This window comes from Salmo trutta, chromosome 14, assembly GCF_901001165.1.
Source record: "Salmo trutta chromosome 14, fSalTru1.1, whole genome shotgun sequence".
NCBI lineage: Eukaryota > Metazoa > Chordata > Actinopteri > Salmoniformes > Salmonidae > Salmo > Salmo trutta.
The window spans coordinates 52,819,307-52,840,923 of NC_042970.1; the positions used below are offsets into that span (position 1 = coordinate 52,819,307).

The following is a 21,617-nucleotide window of genomic DNA, read 5'->3' on the forward strand; positions in this document are numbered from 1 at the left end:
CTGTAACATGACTCAGGTTATCACTCAACCAACTACTATATACCAATAGTGTTGGATCTGTGACATCCACTTGTATTGATCATATCTTCACCATTGCTGCAGAGCTTTGCTCCAAAGCAATTTCAGTTCCAATTGGCTCTAGTGAACATAACATTGTGGCAATAAAAAGGGAAGACAAAGTACCAAAGGCAGGGCCTAAAGTTATTTATAAGAGATCATACAAAATGTTTTCTAAGGACTCTTTTGTTGAAGATAATATTGTGTATTTGGAGTAGAATCCAGATGCAGCACTTATAATTTTTTTATTGACAATTGTTGACAAGCAAGCACCTATTAAGAAACTAACTGTGAGAACTGATAGAGCCCTCTGGATCGATGATGAGTTGAAAAATGTTATGGTTCAAATAAATGATGCAAAAAAGGTGGCAAACAACTCAGGCTGCTCAGCTGACTGGTTGACATACTGTTGTGACTAAACTTAACAACACAAAAATAAGAATGATATAACCAAAACAAGATAAATGACATAAAAAACTATGGGAAAAGACTTTGGAGCACCATACATTATATTATGGGCAGAAAACTCAATCATTCAAGTTGATGGGTCAATTATAACAACATCTTTTGTTATAGCCCGTCATTTCAATGACTATTTTACCAGTAAAGTGAAAAAACTGAGAAGTGAAATGACAACATTGATCAGTGAACCATGATATTTGTGTATTAAAGATCTAATAATGAAAGCGAAGGATTGCCTGGTCAAGTTTGTGTGGAAGAGGTGGAAAAAATGTTTGTTATCCATTAATAATGATAAGCTACCAGGTATAGACAACTTATATGGGAAAACAATTGAAAATGCTAGCAGACTGTATTGCCAACACTATTTGCAATCTCTTTAACCAAAGCCTAATGGAGTGTGTTCAAAGGTTTGGAAGGATGATAAAGTAATTCCACTGCCTAAAATAGTAAAGCTTGCTCAAATAGCCGCCCAATCAGTTTTCTGCCTGTTCTTAGTAAACTAATGGAGGAAATTGTGTTTGAACAAGTTAACTACTGATTTCAGGATGCATTTGGGAAGGGGACTTAGCTTCTAATGCACTGACTAAGATGGCTGATGATTGGCTAAAATAAATGGATAATAAGATGATAGTTGTAGCTGTATTGTTAGATTTCATTGCAGCATTTGAAGTTATTGATCATCATTTGTTATTGATAAAACTAGCTTGTTGTGGCTTTTCATCACCTGCCATCACATGGTTGGAGAGTTAATTATCCAATAGAACTCAGAGAGTTTTCTTCAACAGAAGCTTCTCTAACATCAGAAATGTACAGTGTGGTATCCCTCAGGTGAGTTGCCTTGGGCCATTACTCTTGTTTACTTTTACAAATGATTTACTATGTAAAAATGACTATGTATGCTGATGATTACACACTCTACACATCAGCACCTACAGCCAGTAACCTCACTGAGAGTCTTTGCAAGCAATTATAGTCAGTGTCAGAATGGGTAATTAACAATAAACTGCTTTTAAATAAATATAAAAATAAAAGCATTGTATTTGGTTCAAAGCATTCTCTTTGACCTAAACCTCAACTGGAGTTGTGCATTAAGGGTGTGACCATTGAACAAGTTGGAGAAGCGGAGTAACATTGGTTAAAAAAACAAAAAACATTGGATGGTCAGTTATCATGCTCAAGTCATATTGACAAAGTTGTTGTGAAGATGGGGAGAGATACGTCTGTTATAAAAAGATGTTCTGCATTTTTGTCACAAAGATCAACTGTACTAGTTGTTCAGGCTCTAATCTTGTCCCATCTTGATTAATAGCCGGTAATATGGTCAGGTGCAGCAAAGAAAGACCTAGTGAAGCTGCACCTGACTCAAAACAAAGCAGTACGCCTTGCCCTTAACTGCACACACAGAACTAACATCAACAACATGCATGATAGTCTTTAATGGTTGAGGGTAGGGCTGTTATGGTGACCATATTACCACGTTTCATGACCGCAGTCAAATTCCACGAGACCGTTTATTCACAGTAACTAGGCTTCTCCAAGAGCTGATGCTGCTGATGGTCATTAGTAGTCTACCAAACTTGCTAACTGCCTGGTACTCAGCACTCTATTGTCTCTCTAATCACTCTGACATCAATGCAAATGTGACCGAAGATCGAATCAAACACTTCATAAGAGCCCATAAATTCATGTTCTGCAACATTTCTATAGGCTATGCAATTGCGCGAGAAAACATAGTTTTGATGGCCTCTATTATAAAGAGGAGGATTCCATCAGCTTTCAATAGACTAGACCTACTATATTTATTTATCAACGTTCCTAATATTAAGAGTAAAGCTTCGCTTTACAACAGGCATGAAAATGAACCACGGGAAAAGCGTCCTCCATAGATGTGTATTTTTCCCCATGCCCTTGTTCCAAGACAGGTGCATGATAATTGTCCATTCTCAATCAAAACTAATTTCACACATATATTATTTAGTATTTGTAAAGACAACATTCAATTAAGAATAGTCTGATGGGTAACAGTATTAGCCTATCACTTGAATGATGAATGATGTATTATAACTTGTGAATGATGCCCAGCGCGTGCAGCAAGGCAAGAAACAGCACATTTTGAAATCATAGTCACACACCTCATGTAGCCTACCTCAAGGTTTGTATCACAACTAATGTGTCCAAATAACTTCTTAAAATTAACCACATGAATCTGCCTTACAACCGGTGTAGAGCCTAACTGGCATACATAGGCAGTGTGTGAGTTTCAAGTTTGGGGAAGATCATTTTCACCATAAAAATGCACCTTTATAATAAAGAATTACATACTGCCCTATGCGTATTGCTGCATTTATAATGTGAAGAAATAGCCTAATGCTGTAGTTTTATCAACATTTCAAGCGAAACGTTCTGATCTGTTGCATCAGCCTCATTGCTTTTAAAAGTTTTTTTAATGCAAGTGGTTGTATTAATTTGGATCTATCGCATTCCACAACTGTCCCAGAGTATATTTGGAATATGTATTTCTTGCACAGAATGACAACTTTTGTAATATGGGGGATAGTAGATTGACATAGGCTAGTGCTTTTGCTGTTCGTTAAGCCTACTCATCTTGTTGACTGACGAAAAATAGGCTAAATGTGAACAGTTCTAATATCTTCAATATGTGCCTCGGAATTTGATAAGGGTAGTGTGCAGTTGCGTCCCCGATGTGTCTGTCTTCACTTGTAGCCTACTTCTTAGCTTAGATGCCTGTGAGAGGACCCGATCACATGACAGGCATGGGCTAACACTTGCCGCCGGGAAATTCGAGGCCTGGTGAGAATATTATCAAGCGCCTGTCAAATTGTGTATGACAGACTGATGAAGTGTGTGCAGCCTGCACAAGAAACGAATCAGAGCTCATGCCTTTCATGCAACTTTTTTCAAATCATTTGCATCATGCAGCCTTAATGTGACTCATCTCGTCCAAAACGTTGACTCAAGTTTGCCAAAAAGCACCTGGAAGCACCTGGATGATCATCAAGACTCTTGGAAGAATGCCCTATGGACGACATGGGTCCCATTATGCCTGACGAAAACCAAACACTGCATTCCACAGTAAGAACCTTATACAAACGATCAAGCATGATGGTGCTAGTGTGATGGTTTAAGGATGCCTTGCTGCCTCGGGACCTGGACGACGATAATGGAAGGAACCATGAATTCTCCTCTGTATCAGATAATTCTATATGAGAATGTCAGGCCATCTTCTGTGAGCTGAAGCTGAAGCGCAGCTGGGTCATGCAGCAAGACAATGATCTAAAACGCACAGTCAAGTCTACCTGAAAATATCTAAAAAGCAACAAATTGTAAGTTTTGGAATGGCCTAGTCAAAGTCCAGACCTAATCCCTATTGAGATGTTGTGGCAGGACTAGAAATTAGCAGTTAATGCTTCAAAACCCACAAACGTCACTGAGTTAAAGCAGTTCTGTATGGAAGACTGGGCCACAATTCCTCCACAGCAACGTGAGAGACTGATCAACATCTGCAGCAAGCGCTTGATTGGGGTCATTGCAGCTAAAGGTGACACAAATTAAATAAGTATGTAATTGTTGATTTACTTGTTCACTCAGGTTCCTAATATTAGGTTTTGGTTTAAGATCTGATAACATTCTGTATAAAAATATGCAAAAGTAGAGAAAATTAGAAAGGGGGCAAATACTTTTTCACAGGCCTGCATTCAGAAAGTATTCAGAGCCCTTCCCTTTTTCCACATTTTGTTATGTTACAGCCTTATCCTAAAATGGATTAAATAAAAAAATGTCCTCATCAATCTACACACAATACCCCATAATGACAAAGTGAAAACAGGTTTGTAGAAAATGTTTAAAAATGAAATACCTTATTTACATAAGTATTCAGACCCTTTGCTATGAGACTCGAAATTGAGATCAGGTGCATCCTGTTTCCATTCATCATTCTTGAGATGTTTCTACAACTTGATTGGAGTCCATCTGTGATAAATTAAATTGATTGGACATGATTTAGAAAGGCACACACCTGTCTATATAAGGTCCCTCAGTTGACAGTGAATGTGAGAGCAAAAAGCAAGCCAAGAGCTTTAAGGAATTGTCCATAGAGCTCAGAGACAGGATTGTGTTGAGGCACAGATCTGGGGTAGGGTACCAAAACATTTCTGCAGAACTGAGGGTCCCCAAGAACACAGGGCTTCCATCATTCTTAAATGGAGGAAGTTTGGAACCACCAAGACTCTTCCGGCCAAACTGAGCAATCGGGGTAGAAAGGCCTTGGTCAGGGAGGTGAACAAGAACCCAATGATCACGCTGACAGAGCTCCGGAGTTCCTCTGTGGAGATGGGAGAACCTTTTCAGAAGGACAACCATCCCTGCAGCACTCCACCAATCAGGCCTTTATGGTAGAGGGGCCAAACGAAGCCACTCCTCAGTAAAAGGCACATGACAGCCCTCTTGGGGTTTGCCAAAAGGCACCTAAAGGACTCTCAGACCATGAGAAAGAAAATTCTCTGGTCTGATGAAACCATGATTGAACTTGTTGGCCTGAATGCCAAGCATAACGTCTAGAGGAAACCTGGCACCATCCTATGGTGAAGCATATTGGTAGCAGCATCATGCTGTGGGGATATTTTTCAGCGGCAAGGACTGGGAAACTAGTCAGGATTGAGGGAAAGATGAACGGTGCAAAGTACAGAGAAATCCTTGATGAAAACTTGCTCCAGAGCACTCAGGTCCTCAGACTCGGGCGACGGTTCACCTTCCAGCAGGACAACGACCATAAGAACACCATCAAGAAAATGCAGGAATGGCTTTCGGACAAGTCTCTGAATGTCCTTAAGTGGCCCAGCCAGAGCACATACTTGAACCCGAACGAACATCTCTGGAGAGACCCGAAACTAGCTGTGTAGCAACACTCCCCATTCAACCTGACGGGCTTGAGCGGATCTTCAGAGAAGAATGGGAGAAACTCCCCAAATCCAGGTGTGTCAAGCGTGCAGAATCATACCTAAGAAGACTCAAGTCTGTAATCGCTGCCAAAAGAGCTTTAAAAGTACTGAATAAAGCATCTGACAAGATGGAGCCGCAGAACAAGGCTGACGTTTTATGTATTCCTAACCAATTGTGTTTTTTGTTCGATTCTTTGCGTTGTTTGTAACTTATTTTTTTACTTATTTTGTACATATTGTTGCTGCTACCGTCTCTTATGACCGAAAATAACTTTTCTGTATCAGAACTGCGATTGATCACCACGGACTGGCAGAATCCTTTTTTTCCTTTAACGAGTCCGACGAGCCCGATGTGAATGATATACTGCTTCCCCAGGAACAGGCCCAGATCCCCGTTATTTGCATGCAGAGAAGGCGGAGAAAAAGGGGCCAGAGGGCGGGCTGCCTTCTGAGAATTCGTAGGCGATCGAATAAACCCCCACTTCCTTCCATTCTGCTAGCAAACGTGAAAACTTTGGAAAATAATCAATGACCTATGCTGAAGATTAAACTACCAACAGGAAATTCAAAACTGTAATATCTTATGCTTCACGGAGTTGTGGCTGAACGACAACATTATCAACATACTGGTTATATGCTGTATCAGCAGGACAGAACAGCGGCGTTTGGTTAGACATGGGGCGGCGTACTATGTATTTTTGTAGACAACAGCTGGTGCACGATATCTAAAGAAGTCTCGAGGTTTTGCTCGCCTGAGGTAGAGTATCTAATGATAAGCTGTAGACCACACTATCTACCTACAGAGTTTACATCTGTACTTTTCAGAGCTGTCTACATACCACCACAGACTGATGCTGGCACTAAGACAGCATTGAATGAGCTGTAAACAGGACAATGCTCAACCAGAGGCACGAACAGGACAACGCTCACCCAGAGGCAGCACTCCTAGTAGCCGGGGACTTTAATGCAGGGAAACTTCCGTCTTACCAAATTTCTATCTGCATGTTAAATGTGCAACCAGAGGGAAAAAAACTCTGGACCACCTTTACTCCACACACAGAGACGCATAAAAAGCTCTCCCTCGCCCTCCATTTGGCAAATCTGACCATAATTCTATCCTCCTGATTCCTGCTTACAAACAGAAATGAAAGCAGGAAGCACCAGTGACCCAACCAATAAAAAAGTGGTCAGATTAAGCAGATGCTAAGCTACAGGACTGTTTGCTAGCACAGACTGGAATAAGTTCCAGGATTCCTCCGATGACATTGAGGATCACATCACATCAGTCATTGGCTTCATCAATAAGTGCATCGATGACGTCGTCCCCAAAGTGACCGTACGTACATACCCTAACCAGAAGCCATGGATTACAGGCAACATCCGCACTGAGCTAAAGGCTAAAGCTGCCTCTTTCAAGGAGTGGGACTCTAACTCGGAAGCTTATAAGAAATCCAACTATGCCCTCCGACCAATCATCAAACAGGCAAAGTGTCAATACAGGACTAAGATTGAATCGTACTACACTGGCTCTGACGCTCGTTGGATGTGGAAGGGCTTGCAAACCATCACAGACTACAAAGGGAAGCACAGCCGAGAGCTGCCAAGTGACACGAGCCTACCAGATGAGCTAAACTACTTCTATGCTCGCTTCGAGGCAAATAACACTGAAACATGCATGAGAGCACCATCTATTCCGGAAGACTGTGTGATCACGCTTTCCTTACCAAAGTTGGCAAGACCTTTAAACAGGTCAACATTCACAAGGCCGCAGGGCCAGATGGATTACCAGGACGTGTACTGCGAGCATGTGCTGACAAACTGGCAAGTGTCTTCACTGACATTTTCAACCTCTCCCTGTCTGAGTCTGTAATACAAACATGTTTTAACCTTTTAGGCCTAGGAGTCCCACTAGCAGGACAACTTCCGGTCAAACTGGAGGGCGTGCAATTCAAATAAATAATCATAAATATTATGGATGTTAAACATTTAGGTACATATAAGTGTCTTATATCGGTTGAAAGCTTAGATTCTTGTTAATCGAACTGCACTGTCTGATTTACAGTAGCTATTACAGCGAAAACATGCCATGCGATTGTTTGAGGACGGCGTCCCACATCAAAATATTTTTCCACCGGCACAGGTTTAATAAATTCACAAATAGCGATTTAAATATTCACTTACTTTTTGAAAATCTTCCTCTGATTTGTAATCCAAAGGACCCCAGCTATAACGTGTCGTTTTGTTAGATAAAATCCTTCCTTATATCCCAAAATGTCTGTTTAATTGGCGCCATCGATGTGAGTAATCCACTCATTCAACATAGAGAAACTTTGTTTCAACAAGTCAAAATACATTTCTATTTACTCCTCAGATACCCTAAAATGTAATCAAACTATAATATTTCTTAGGAAATAAGTATGTTCAATAGGAAACTGATTTTAGCAGGTGCGTCCTGTCTTCATGGCGTGCGCAAACACGAATTTCCAAGATTGTGTCCCTGTACTAAAACTGATATTTCGTATTCGTTTTTGAAGTTACAAGCCTGAAACCTTGAACATAGACTGCTGACACCCTGTGGAAGCCATAGGAAGTGCATCCAGGGAGCTTTTCTTTGGATTTTCTCCTACCATATCTATTGTGTTATATTCTCCTACATTATTTAAAAATTTCTACAAACTTTAAAGTGTTTTATTTCCAATGGTACAAATTATATGCATATCCTGGCTTCAGGGCCTGAGCAACAGGCAGTTTACTTTGGGCACGTCATTTAGGCAGAAATTGAGAAAAAAGGGGCCTAGCCCTAAGCAGACCAATACAAGAACACTAAGGTAACCTGCCTAAATGATTACCGACCTGTAGCACTCACGTCTGTAGCCATGAAGTGTTTTGAAAGGCTGGTCACGGCTCACATCAACACCATTATCCCAGAAACCCTAGACCCACCCAATTTGCATACCGCCCCAACAGATCCACAGATGATGCAATCTCTATTGCACTCCACACTGCCCTTTCACACCTGGACAAAAGGAACACAATTCCAGTGGGTAAGACTTTTACATACATTAAGTTGACTGTGCCTTTAAACAGCTTGGAAAATTCCAGAAAATTATGTCATGGCTTTAGAAGCTTCTGATAGGCTAATTGACATCATTTGAGTCAATTGGAGGTGTACCTGTGGATGAATTTCAAGGCCTGCCTTCAAACTCAGTGACTCTTTGCTTGACATCATGGGAAAATCAAAAGAAATCAGCCAAGACCTCAGAAAAAAATGTGTAGACCTCCACAAGTCTGGTTCATCCTCGGGAGCAATTTTCAAATTGTACCACATTCATCTGTACAAACAATAGTACACAAGTGTACACAAGTATAAACACCATGGGACCACGCAGCTATCGTACCGGTCAGGAAGGAGACGCGTTCTGTCTCCTAGAGATGAACAACAAGATGAACAGATGAACAACAACAGCAAAGGACCTTGTGAAGATGCTGGAGGAAACAGGTAGAAAAGTATCTATATCCACAGTAAAACAAGTCCTATATTGACATAACCTGAAAGGCCGCTTAGCAAGGAATAAGCCACTGCTCCAAAACCGCCATAAAAAAGCCAGACTATGGTTTGCAACTGCACATGGGAACAAAGACTGAACTTTTTGGAGAAATGTCCTCTGGTCTGATGAAACAAAAATAGAACAGTTTGGCCATAATGACCATCGTTACGTATGGAGGGAAAATGGGGAGGCTTGCAAGCCAAAGAACACCATTCCAACCGTGAAGCACAGGGGTGGCAGCATCATATTGAGGGGGTGATTTGCTGCAGGAGGGACTGGTACACTTCACAAAATAGATGGCATCATGAGGTAGGAAAATTATGTGGATATATTGAAACAACATCTAAAGACATCAGTCAGGAAGTTAAAGCTTGGTCGCCAATGGGTCTTCCAAATGGACAATGATCCCAAGCATACTTCCAAAGTTGTGGCAAAATAGCTTAAGGACAACAAAGTCAAGGTATTGGAGTGGCCATCACAAAGCCCTGACCTCAATCCTATAGAAAATTTGTGGGCAGAACTGAAAAAGTGCGTGTGAGCAAGGCCTACAAACCTGACTCAGTTACACCAGCTCTCTCAGGAGGAATGGGCCAAAATTCACCCAACTTATTGTAGGAAGCTTGTGGAAGGCTACCCAAAACGTTTGACCCAAGTTAAACAGTTTAAAGGCAATGCTACCAAATACTAATTGAGTGTATGTAAACTTCTGACCCACTGGGAATGTGATGAAAGAAATAAAAGCTGATATAAATAATTTTCTCTACTATTATTCTGACATTTCACATTCTTAAAATAAAGTGGTGATCCTAACTGACCTAAGAAAGGGAATTTTTACTAGGATTAAATTTCAGGAATTTTTTAAAACTGAGTTTAAATGTAATTTGCTAAGGTGTATGTAAACTTCCGACTTCAACTGTACATTATAACTCTTATTTTATTTCATTTTTTATAAAAATATATATTTTTTTAATTTAATGTAATATCTTATGTTGTTCTTGTCTATTATTGTTGTGTACTTTGTCAAGTATTTGTATGTTTTATGTGGACCCCAGGTAGAGTAACTGCTGCATGTGAAGTAGCTAATGGGGATCCTAATAAACTAAACTAAACTTACTACATAGAACATGTGTAGGGCCCTTAATACAGAGGTGAAACAGCCACAGCACGACTCTATTCCTGTTCAACCAATGGTCCGAACATGAAGACATTCACACGGCTCAATGCAAAATTCAATCAACGTCGTGACAGAAATTTGATTTAGGACTCCGATTTCATTAGCCAGGCCATGTTTTCACAGGACGGCGGCGAATGATCCCTCGGCATTCATCTTCGGCCTGACAGGCCTAGTTTATTCTCCCCTCCTCTCTTCCTAGGCGTTAACCGAGCCGAAACAACAAGCAGACTTTGAATGATATGTAAAGAAAAATATTTTGGTTCCCGGGCCCTCTCTCATAGGGGCCATGAGCTATGACAGGGCCATGTTAGGAAGAACATGACAGGAGCGATAAGTGGAAATGAATATACCGCAGGCTGCCTTGTGATTACTTTCTTTTTATTATTGCGGACCAGCTTTCTACCAAGGCCATAAAAAGCACAGTGAGCATGTGCATGCTACTGGCTGAAGATGTCTCCCAAATGGCACCCTACTACATACAGTAGTGCGCTAGGGCCACTAGGCATCTGGTAAAAAGCAGTACACTATGTAGGGAATAGGGTGCCATTAGGAATGAAGCCTGGGATAATACTGGAAACCTGCTCCCATTACCGTTCCATCCAGTACCGTCTCAGATCAGTGGTTCTCACATTTGTCTCACTCCATGCCACAGATTAAAGTGTCTGGATAGAGTGAAACAACATCAGAAATAAATGCTGATTTGTGCTAATCAATTAGTCAAATTGTAAAGCTTGATGGCAGTTCAATGTATGGGACCTGTATGGAATGGCTAAAAAAACACATTAATTTAAAAGTTGACACGTATGTTTGGAAAGAGAATAATATACTATTTATTGTCATTCATTCACTTTTCAATTCCAACAATAGTTTCCAATTAAATTGAAATTGATTTCAAATTGATCTCACAAGGCTTCATATTCACATTTTCCATAAAAACATTTAACAAGTGTAACTTCTTCCATCATAAGATGGCTGCTACTACGACCAAGTAATTCTGGTGAATACATTTATGTATACTTTAGCATACATCATATTGAAGTGTGAGCGCCACCATCAACTAGGCCAACGCAGTGGTCCTTAGCGCTGTGCGTTTGGTTTGAAGTGTGCATCATTGATCGTCAGTCTGTCACCCAAGCCCTCAGCCTCTCAACCATGCACCGCGGTGACTGTGACCTTATCACAGTGGTGCCACAGCAACGCCATTAGCTGTTGTTCTACAGGAAGAGCAAATATGACCAGAAAACTAAACGGAGAGAAATGCTTGACTAAGCACTCCAGTTATCTCATTAGCATTGGCACTGTAGTGAATGTATAAAACATGGAGTGCACACTAATTTAGTGTGTAATTTGACTGAGAGGTGGGGGAACAAGTGGGAGGAGGAGAAATGGAGGGCGCGAACATGAACTATTCTCCCATCTCTCTTTCTCTCTCTCTCTCTGTCTCTCTCTACACTGTTATCTTGCCTTCTGTCTCTTCTCGTTCCCCTGTTTCAATAAGCACTGCCGGCAGAAAAAAGGCCAAAACGTGCTGAGAAGGCAGGAATTAATTCCAATCAGGAGCGAAGGAGAGCGAGAGACATTACATTTAGCCTAGTATCCCCTACTTACAAGTAGACTCTCTCTGACACACACACAAAACTCTTTCTGTACATTACCTCGAAAACACTCACACAGGCATTAACAACGTTTCTCATTTCCTCACAAACTCTCAAACTTTTACCTCTGGCGATTGTAATCTTGGGACTGGATTGGGTAGCATTGTCCAAATCTGACCTGGGTAAAAATTGTACCATCAACAAATGTCTCTTCAAACACTGTTATCATTATTTAATGTCCTCAATGTCCTCCCAATGACAGGTAATGAAGGCCCTACCACTTTTCCCTATGGACACATACTGTATCTCTGATACTTAAAATGAACTCCTCACATCTTCATGATCAGACCTGAACATAGTCAGAACACATTCCTGCAATCCAGTACCGCCTTTGTTTCACAAATACACACACACCCCTCCCTCCTTACCTATTTGTGAAAGCTCTCCCACACTCCCGATATAGGGCCCTTCCAGGAACTTGGGTTCACTGTCGTTGATATCCTGGACTTTGATGACAAACTCTGACTCGGATTCCAGCAGGTGGTTGGTGAGCCGGTCCCGGGCCTGAGCTCTGAGGGTGTAGTAGCTCTGCTCCTCGCGGTCTAATCGCTCGGTGGCGTGGATGTCGCCCGTCAGCTCGTCGATGATGAAGATCGTGCCCGCCCCTTCCCCAGAGATGGTGTACTTGATGTTCCCCTCGCCCTCGTCCGAATCTGTGTGGATCTGGCAATCAAGGAAATCAAAGTCAAGCTGAGATTTCATGCTTTCTGGAGGTATATAACATGTTGTTGAAAAGGTTCTATAGAATGCATTGATTTCATTGATTGACAGTTGACACTATTGTGAATGCAATACTTAAAGGACTAATGCAGCTGTTTCTATCTCAATATCAAATCACTTTGGGTACCTTAGTGTTATTGTTTTCAATTAAAATGGTCCAAAAAAAATGCTTCTAAGCAAGGAGCAATTTCTCAAGCAATAATTTTTCTAGGACTGTCTGGAAATGGTCTGAGTAGGGAAGGGAAAACTGACAACTAGCTGTTATTGGCAGAGAGGTTTGGAACTCTTTCTTATTGGTCTATTAACTAATTTACCACCTGGTGATGTCACCGGGCAGGCCGACATTTCAGGCGGTCTTTTCAACAGCATCATCATTTTCACAATTTCACAGTATTATTCCAACCTAATAGTGTGGAAATATATATAAAACACAGGAAAATCCCATGTATGACTGCGATGGACCTTTAACAACATCAGAGAAGATTAACAGAAAGTGAGGGATAGTTCTACATAGCTACAGTTGATAAACAATTCCATGCTTCAAAAGAACATGACATGTTCAAAATGTCAGATTCTAAAACAGCCTTGAACCTGCCAATCCCAACATGTTTATTATATACATTTGTAGCACTTCACAGTATGCCCTTTATAGTATGGTCAAGGCTTTTCTCTTTCTTTTACGTCAAGGATGTTCTATCTAGTCATCAAGAAGCAAAGTTCCTATTTCACAGCCAGCAAGAGATGGAAGAGGAGAAGCCATCACCTCCCAGTAAGGCAGTCAACATATGTACTATGACAAAAGACACTGCAGCGCTACCTATGATTAACTCAATTCCCACATGGCGTGCCCTTCACAGAATAGTGGCACATTGAATTAGAAGATCAGTCATTTCTATAGATTATTAAAGGTGCGGTACGAACACGAACAAGGTAGGGGCCAAAGAATGAAGTTAAAGAGCCCTTATAAATCTGCCAAGACTTCTATTAATGTGATTAAAATACATTCTAACAGTCCCCTATATACCCTTTGGCTTCATTGCACATCCGAACTGCTACTCCCTCCCTATCTGAAATTAGAACGCAGGACTCAGCCAGTAGGACCCATCTCACAAAACAGGTGGGAATTGAGGGAGAAAATGGGAGAAAATGCCCATCTCCAGCGTTAATATTTTATAAAGGCTTGATTAAATACAGGACTCGATCGCTGTTGCTGTGGTATTTGTCGTAAAATGGGGGAATAATGCAAAACCCAGATTTCATATTGCCTTTTCTTTCATTCCTTCCCACTCTTTTTTTCATTTTGAATTGTCCCCATGTCAAATTAATGAACACTCCGAGAGAAAATATACTATTTTTGGGGGTATCAATATTTCAGCAATAATAAAATAAACTTCAATAGCCCATACGGTAGAAAGACAGTAGAAAGCTCTCCAATATCTGGAGATATGTGACGGGATAAGAAAGACTCTCTTCTCTCTTTACCTGCCTTCACATTGTCTGACTGTCTCTCTATTGCTCACTGTCTTTGATCAACTTGTGACAACTTACTGCAATTAAGTCTTTCAAGAATATTAGAGTAGATGCGGAGACAAGAATCAACAGTGATGCCATACGCATCATCCAAACACATACACAAACATCTTTAGGGAGCCTGATTACTGTAATGTGTTCAGTGAATGTAAAGGGTTTTCTATCATCAAAGTCCAAATGCAGTACTTGGATATTTGCTCTCTGATCACACGTACTGTTTACATACACACACACACAAACAGTATGGCACCATATACGGAACCATTTTACATTTTCCCAACAAACAAAACACATTTTGTGGTGACCAGGCACACGTGGCAACAACGCAGCATGAATGTGATTATATATATTTTTTTGACAGATCGTTCTCCCCCTTCAGGCTCAATGTGTCCATCCGTCAGTCTGTCCTCAGTGGAGTGACTCAGGCCGTGGCTAAGCTGTGGACTTCAAACAAAAGGTCAAAGCCAGGGCTTCACTTGCTTAGCAATCATAACCATTAGCAATGTCAACACGCCATTTCTAGCTAAAAACCCCTGCAACCAAACAGTAGGCTGGCGTCCCAAATGGCACCCTATTCCCTGTATAGTGCACAACTTTTGACCAGCCCAATCAAAAGTACAGCACTAAATAGGGAATAGGGTGTCATTTGGGACACACCTAGGCCAACAGTAAGCGTTCCCATCAAGAACAAAGAAGAGCTGGAGAGGTATTTATCAAAACAATGGTGTTGGCACTTGGCACACAAAATACAAAGTTGGGACAAAACAATGACTCATAACGTCACCTCCCACTCAGAGGGAAATAGTAGCTTTGTCCCGAATGGCACCATATAGGGCTATATGCTGCCTGCTTCCTCAGCAACTAGTTTACATATAATGTCACGCAGACAGGTAGGCGAGTGCCAGATCCAAACTGTGTGAGGAAAGAGTCAAGAGTTAGCCTGAAGCACCGTGGTTGGCGTGAAACCCCCTTGCCTTGTCACACCCTGATCTGTTTCACCTGTCTTGTGCTTGTCTCATCAAGCCTACCAGCGTTTTTCTCGTACTCCTGTATTTTTCTCTAGGCCCTGTTTTCTACTTTTCCCAGTTTTGACCATTCTGCCTGCCCTGACCGTGAGCCTGCCTGCCGTTCTGTACCTTGTGACACTGCCCTGGATTACTGACCTCTGCCTGTCCTGATCCCGAGACTGCCTGCCATTCTGAACCTTTTGGACTCTGCTCTGGATTACTGACCTCTGCCTGCCCTTGACCTGTCGTTTGCCTGCCCATGTTCTTGTAATAAACTTTTGTTACTTCGAACTGTCTGCATCTGGGTCTTATCCCAAGGTCTGCTAGTACGAACTGGCCATGACTGACCCAAAAGACTCGGAACAACTCTGCGGCGCCATCTCCTCCCAAGGAGCCACCATTGGGAGACACGAGGAGTTACTCCGAGGTCTTATGGATGGATTCCAGGCCTTGGCAGAACGCCATGACTGTGCCTTGAATACATTGCTGGAGCAATTCCACAGATTATCTGTGAGGCCGTCGGCCATGACAGTAGCCTCCCAGACCCCCAGTAACACCACTGTCAGCAGTGCGTCTCTCAAGGCCACCCCGGCTTCCCGAGTGCCTCACTTCTACACCCTCGAACCCCGAGACCATTCTTCCTACCTCGTGCCTTGCGGCTACCCTCGTCAGGGGTATAGAGATCCAGGTCCGTGAGGCAGAGCGGGTGGGGGGGCCCGGCTAACCGGATGTTTGTCCCAGACGCTGCCCACTCCCCGGCCCTGGAATGGGCTCATTGCTCCAGGCTTGCCTGCCACCCTGGCTCCCGTTGGACCCTGGCCTTTGTGCGACAACGCTTTTGGTGGCCCACCATGGTTCCGGACATCTCCGCGTCCGGCGCCGCCTGCTCTGTCTGTGCTCAGAACAAGACTCCTCGGCAAGCACCAGCTGGCCTCCTTCAACCTCTTCCTGTCGATCACCAACCCTGGTCACATATGTCCCTGGACTTCGTCACTGGTCTCCCTCCATCTGATGGCAACACCACTATCCTCACAGTGGTGGACAGGTTTTCCAAAGCCGCCCATTTCATTCCCCTCACTTAGCTACCTTCGGCCAAGGAGACGGCCCAGCTCATGGTGCACCACGTCTTCCAGATCCAGGGACTTTCGTTGGACATGGTTTCCGACCGTGGTCCTCAGTTCTCGTCCTGGTTCTGGAAGGCGTTCTGCACACTCATTGGGTCGTTGGCCAGCCTGTCCTCCGGGTTTCATACCAAATCCAATGGCCAGTCGGAGTGTGCCAATCAGGACCTGGAGACAACTCTTCAGTGCCTCGTCTCGGCCAACTCCACCACCTGGGGCCAGCAACTCGTGTGGGTGGAGTACTCCCAGAACACCCTTCCCTACTCGGCCACCGGGCTCTCGCCCTTCGAGTGCTCCATGGGTTATCTGCCACCACTCTTCCCGGAGCAAGAGAAAGAAGTCAACATACCCTCTGCACAGATACTCATCCGCCGCTGTCGGTGTACCTGGAAGAGAACTCGGCCACCAGATCCCGGCTCCCGCTATTGTCTTGGGCAGAGGGTATGGCTGTCTACTCGGGATCTGCCCCTCCGGGTAGAGTCCTACAAATTTTCCCCCAGTTTTATCGGCCCCTTCCCCATTTCCAAGATCCATAGCCCCTCTGCTGTTCGTCTTCTGTTGCCCCTTACCCTCCGTATGCATCCCACATTTCATGTATCAAGGATTAAACCTCTGTCTCACCACGGTGAGGTGTCTGCTGAGCATTCGACCTCGGGGCAGGGGATTGACTGGGAGGGTTATGGTCCAGAGGAGAGGTGCTGGGTCCCCGCTAGGAACATCCTTGACCCAGCCCTCATCGCTGAGTAGGTAGGATACCAGGTAGGATACCAGGTGGCGTCCCTAGAGGTGGGGGGTGTCTGCATCTGGGTCTTATCCTGAGGTCTGATATCCCTAGCCATGTCACTGAAACTGACTGTGCATATACTCACATACACACACAAATGCTGGCACCCACACACAGATAAAAACACACGCGCACATATGCACAAACACACACACTATCTTTCTCTCTCTTACACTCTGTCTCACACATACATAACTGGGCACGCTGAGGGCTGACTCAGAGAAAGAGCAGGGGTGGATGGGATATGGAACTGCCTGCCAAGTAGAGGTCCACACACTAACGAAGCCCTCTGGTGTCACTTTGGATTCAGGGCAAGCCACCCTACAGAAGGACATTACAAATGAGACAGCTGATTTGAAGTTAAAAACGAGATCAGATATACTACATTTTGTGTAGTGAATTGGCATTGTGCCTCTGCTCACATATTCCTATTCACCCTCCTTCGCTGTACCATTCATATGCACAGACATATACACACACTGTACACCCACTCACACACTCACACATCCATATAACAATTATTGACAATTATTAACATACATGCTATATTTAACCAAAAAGGCCCGAGGGGGTATGATATATGGCCAATATACCACGGCTAAGGGCTGTTCTTGTTGCGGAGTGCCTGCATACAGCACTGAGCCGTGGTATATTGTGCATATACCACAAAGCCCCGAGGTGCCTAATTGCTATTATAAACTGGTTACCAACGTAAATAGAGCAGTAAAAATAAATGTTTTGTCATACCCGTGTTATATGGTCTGATATACCATGGCTTTCAGCCAATCAGCATTCAATGCCCAAACCACTCAGTTTATAATTCCTCTTTTATATTGTCTTTTCAGTGTATCTCATTGGCAACGGCTAATTCTATCATTACTTCCTAGAGAAGCCTTGTTGTAATCTGATAGCCAATTAGGAATTGGGAGGTGGGGGAGCCCTACTTTTTGGTGACCATTCGAAACCAAAAGCTATGTTATTGCTATTAAAATATATATTGTGATAGCTGTAATTGATATTTTATTTCACCCAGTAGGCTAGTGTGCAATTTTGTTTTAATATTATGGTATTAGGGCCGGGATGATACCAGTATCGCGATACTGGTTAGTATCATGGCAAGGAAACAAAACACAAAGAGGATTTAACTTCTTTAGGAAAACAGTCCTAATGTTGGAAACACACATTATGTTGTCATCCAGAGTCACATTTATTTATTTCCCAAGCTATAGCACACAACATTTTACATACAGTGGCTTTTTAGGACCAAAGAGTCAGGTCAGCTTCGTGTTTTCATTTTTGCCATGGAAAAAATATTGCAATACTGGCATTGTCACAGCCCTAATTGGTATGAAAATAAACGTTCACATTGATGTTGGCATTTGAAGTCGGCCTTGATGTGACTTGATAGCGTTTATTATGCATCTATTTCATGTTGCACTGTATGCACCGTTTCATAAGTAAATTAGTCAATTTATGATGAGGTTGAGTGATGGTTAACATTGTGCACACCATTCAAGAGACCTTTAAAACTAATTTTGTGGTGATAATTAATGGCGGGGGTCATTTGTTTTCATTTTTGCTGTTCTCCAAATAGCATTTTTGAGTTTTTAAATTGTGTAGCAATGCAGCAAATTAACTTAAACTTCTAAAGAATCCCTTGAGGGGGGCATCCTCCCCACCCACTTTGCCATACCCTTGATTTAGCTGAACTGACACCACTGCTTCCTACTTAACACACCGATTAAACGTGTCGTCAAACATGACTTAACTTTCACAGCCAATCGGAAAGCAAAATACTGTCCATGAAAATAATAAAAATGAATCGTGACTATACATGTGGTCAGTCTGGTAAATAGACAAAGCTCAATGACATTCAAAGTTGTCCATACTACATGTGCCCATGTTTCAACCCTTTTTAGTCTTTCAATTATTGTTTTAATCTGATCTATTGTGCTGTAAATCTAGAAATATTAAATTAAATTTAAAGCCACAGTCTGTGAGATGTCATGAAAAATACCTGATTTGTAATAATATGACTTACAAATACTTAACTGTAATAATATTAGTGCAGTACAATAGCCTTAACAAAAAAAGGACAATGATTCCTTTGTCTATGCATTTGTTGTCATAGGAGGCTTTGCAAGCAAATGATGTGTAGCAATAAATCATAATGTAAATTATGTTTCAAAAATAAGAGTTGCTCAAACTTTCAAGACATTCCTTGAGCACTACAGATATATCACAACAGATATATAATAGAAGTCCATGTGAAAATGTCATGGAATGCATTCGCTCAATTGCTTACGTTTTTTGTTGGTGGCCCACTGTTTGGTGGCATGCACATCTCACAGAGTGTGGGTTTAACTGAGTCTAACACATCTTGTATCTGCAATGAAACAAACGAATACAGCTTGAGACAAAGGTTGTGTCACCAAACAGTATGCTTTTATAATCTATGATCTATACATGTAACATTTCATTTTGTTTTATGTTTTGTGTACAATTTGATGGCTAGTGTCTTGTAAGCTAATATGGGCTAAGCAGCAAAAAAAACTAAAAAAAACAATGAATGAATGAATCATTCAATCCATCCATCAATCAACCAATCAATCAAACCTATATAGTAGAGGAAATACAATACTGTCTTGGTTTATAATATCTTTAAACCTGGTAGTTTTTAATGGTTTGAAACCTGCTATTACACCTTGGGTTTACTATATTTACTACAATAAAGGTGGAAAAGGTTTAATTCTCTTTCCCCCTTATACAAAAGGGTCATCATTCTAAGTATCCAGACCATTGGTTCAGATATATTATTGTCTGATTGTATCTGAATGCCTCTGGCTGACAATGAGTTCAAATGTATCCTAAGTAGTTGTATAGCCTATACAACTATAGCCACAGAATTAGAATGTGATTCTGTGGCTGCGTTTACATAGGCAGCCCAATTCTGATATTTTGCCAATAACTGTTTATTTGACCAATCAGATTTGATCTTTGGCCAAATAATTGGGCAAAACATCAGGATTGTGCTGCCTGTGTAAACGCAGCCATAGTCTATGTCTGTAACCTTCTACCTCCTGAATGTGGTTCAGCATTGGCATGGAACTATCTTAAATGGCTCTTAAGACTTAAGATTGTATAAACACTTTCAGATCTCTGCTTTACATTAATCTGCATGGAAACCTTGGAACACCTTTCCCTTTCAACCTTAGGTAAGCATTCGACCTGAACATCCTGGGTCCCAGTCTTTCTGACGGGTCGTCCCCAGGTGGTGAGTGTAGGCAACAACACCTCCAACACACTGATCCTCAACATGAGGGTCCCGCAGGGGTGTGTGTTCAGCCCCCTCCTGTACTCCCTGTTCACCCATGACTGCGTGGCTAGGCACGACCACAACCCTATCATCAAGTTTGCTGACAACGCAACAGTGGTAGGCCTGATCACCAACAACGATGAGACAGTCTACAGGAAGGAGGTTAGCGCCCTGGCAGAGTGGTACTGGGGAAATAACCTCTCCCTCAACCTAAAAAAATGAAGGAGCTGATCATGGACTCCAGGAGACAGCAAAGAGAGCACGCCCCCCATCAACATCAATGGGCCACAGTGAAGACGGTCAGAAGCTTAAAGTTACTTGGCGTGCACATCATCAAGGACCTGAAATGGTCCGACCACACCGACACCGTGGTGAAGAAGGCGCAAAAGCACCTCTTCAACCTCAGGAGGCTGAAGAAATTTGGCATGGCCTCTAAGACCCTCACAAACTTCTACATGCATTTTGTCAGGCTCATATTAATCAGAATCATACATCATGTGTGATTGTGTTGACAGATATATCTACTGTAAATCATGTCCAGATATGCTACTTATTTACATATTTTAACATGCACAGAAATAAACCACATCCATGTTCTCCTTTTGGTAGGTATTTTCATTATTAAACATGTAATAAACTACACAGAGGGAAAAGTGCACCATGGACAGAACTCTTGTTAATGGATATGCACAAAAACAAGAAAGAGAGAGAGAGAGCTCAACATTACAGTCGTGGCCAAATGTTTTGAGAATGACACAAGTTTGTATGATGGAAATTTGCATATACTCCAGAATGTTATGAAGATTGATCAGATGAATTGCAATGAACTGCAGAGCCAGGTTTGCCATGCAAATGAACCGAATCCCCCAAAAACATTTCCACTTGCATTTCGTCCCTGCCACAAAAGGACCAGCTGACATCATGTCAGTGATTCTCTCGTTAACACAGGTGTGATTGTTGATGAGGATAAGGCTGGAGGTCACTCTGTCATGCTGATTGAGTTCGAATAACAGACTGGAAGCTTCAAAAGGAGGGTGGTGCTTGGAATCATTGTTCTTCCTCTGTCAACCATGGTTACCTGCAAGGAAACACGTGCCGTCATCATTGCTTTGCACAAAAAGGGCTTCACAGGCAAGGATATTGCTGCCAGTAAGATTGCACCTAAATCAACCATTTATCGGATCATCAAGAATTTCAAGGAGAGCGGTTCAATTGTTCTGAAGAAGGCTTCAGGGCGCCCAAGAAAGTCCAGCAAGCGCCAGGACCGTCTCCTAAAGTTGATTCA

At 42.3% G+C, this 21,617-nt stretch overlaps 1 protein-coding gene across 2 annotated transcripts in view; it reads right to left on the bottom strand.

Moving 5' to 3' along the window:
* LOC115208368 (cadherin-22-like) overlaps window positions 1-21,617 on the bottom strand; it is a 126,995-nt gene that overhangs the window by 98,937 nt on the left and 6,441 nt on the right. The window contains exons 2-3 of one of the 2 annotated variants that reach the window (XM_029776373.1): window positions 19,322-19,402; window positions 12,223-12,517 (exon numbers count right to left, since the gene is read on the bottom strand). In XM_029776373.1, coding sequence (XP_029632233.1) covers window positions 12,223-12,517; window positions 19,322-19,402 — 376 coding nt within the window. The remainder of the gene's footprint in view (window positions 1-12,222; window positions 12,518-19,321; window positions 19,403-21,617) is intronic. The other variant, XM_029776374.1, reaches the window with a different exon arrangement.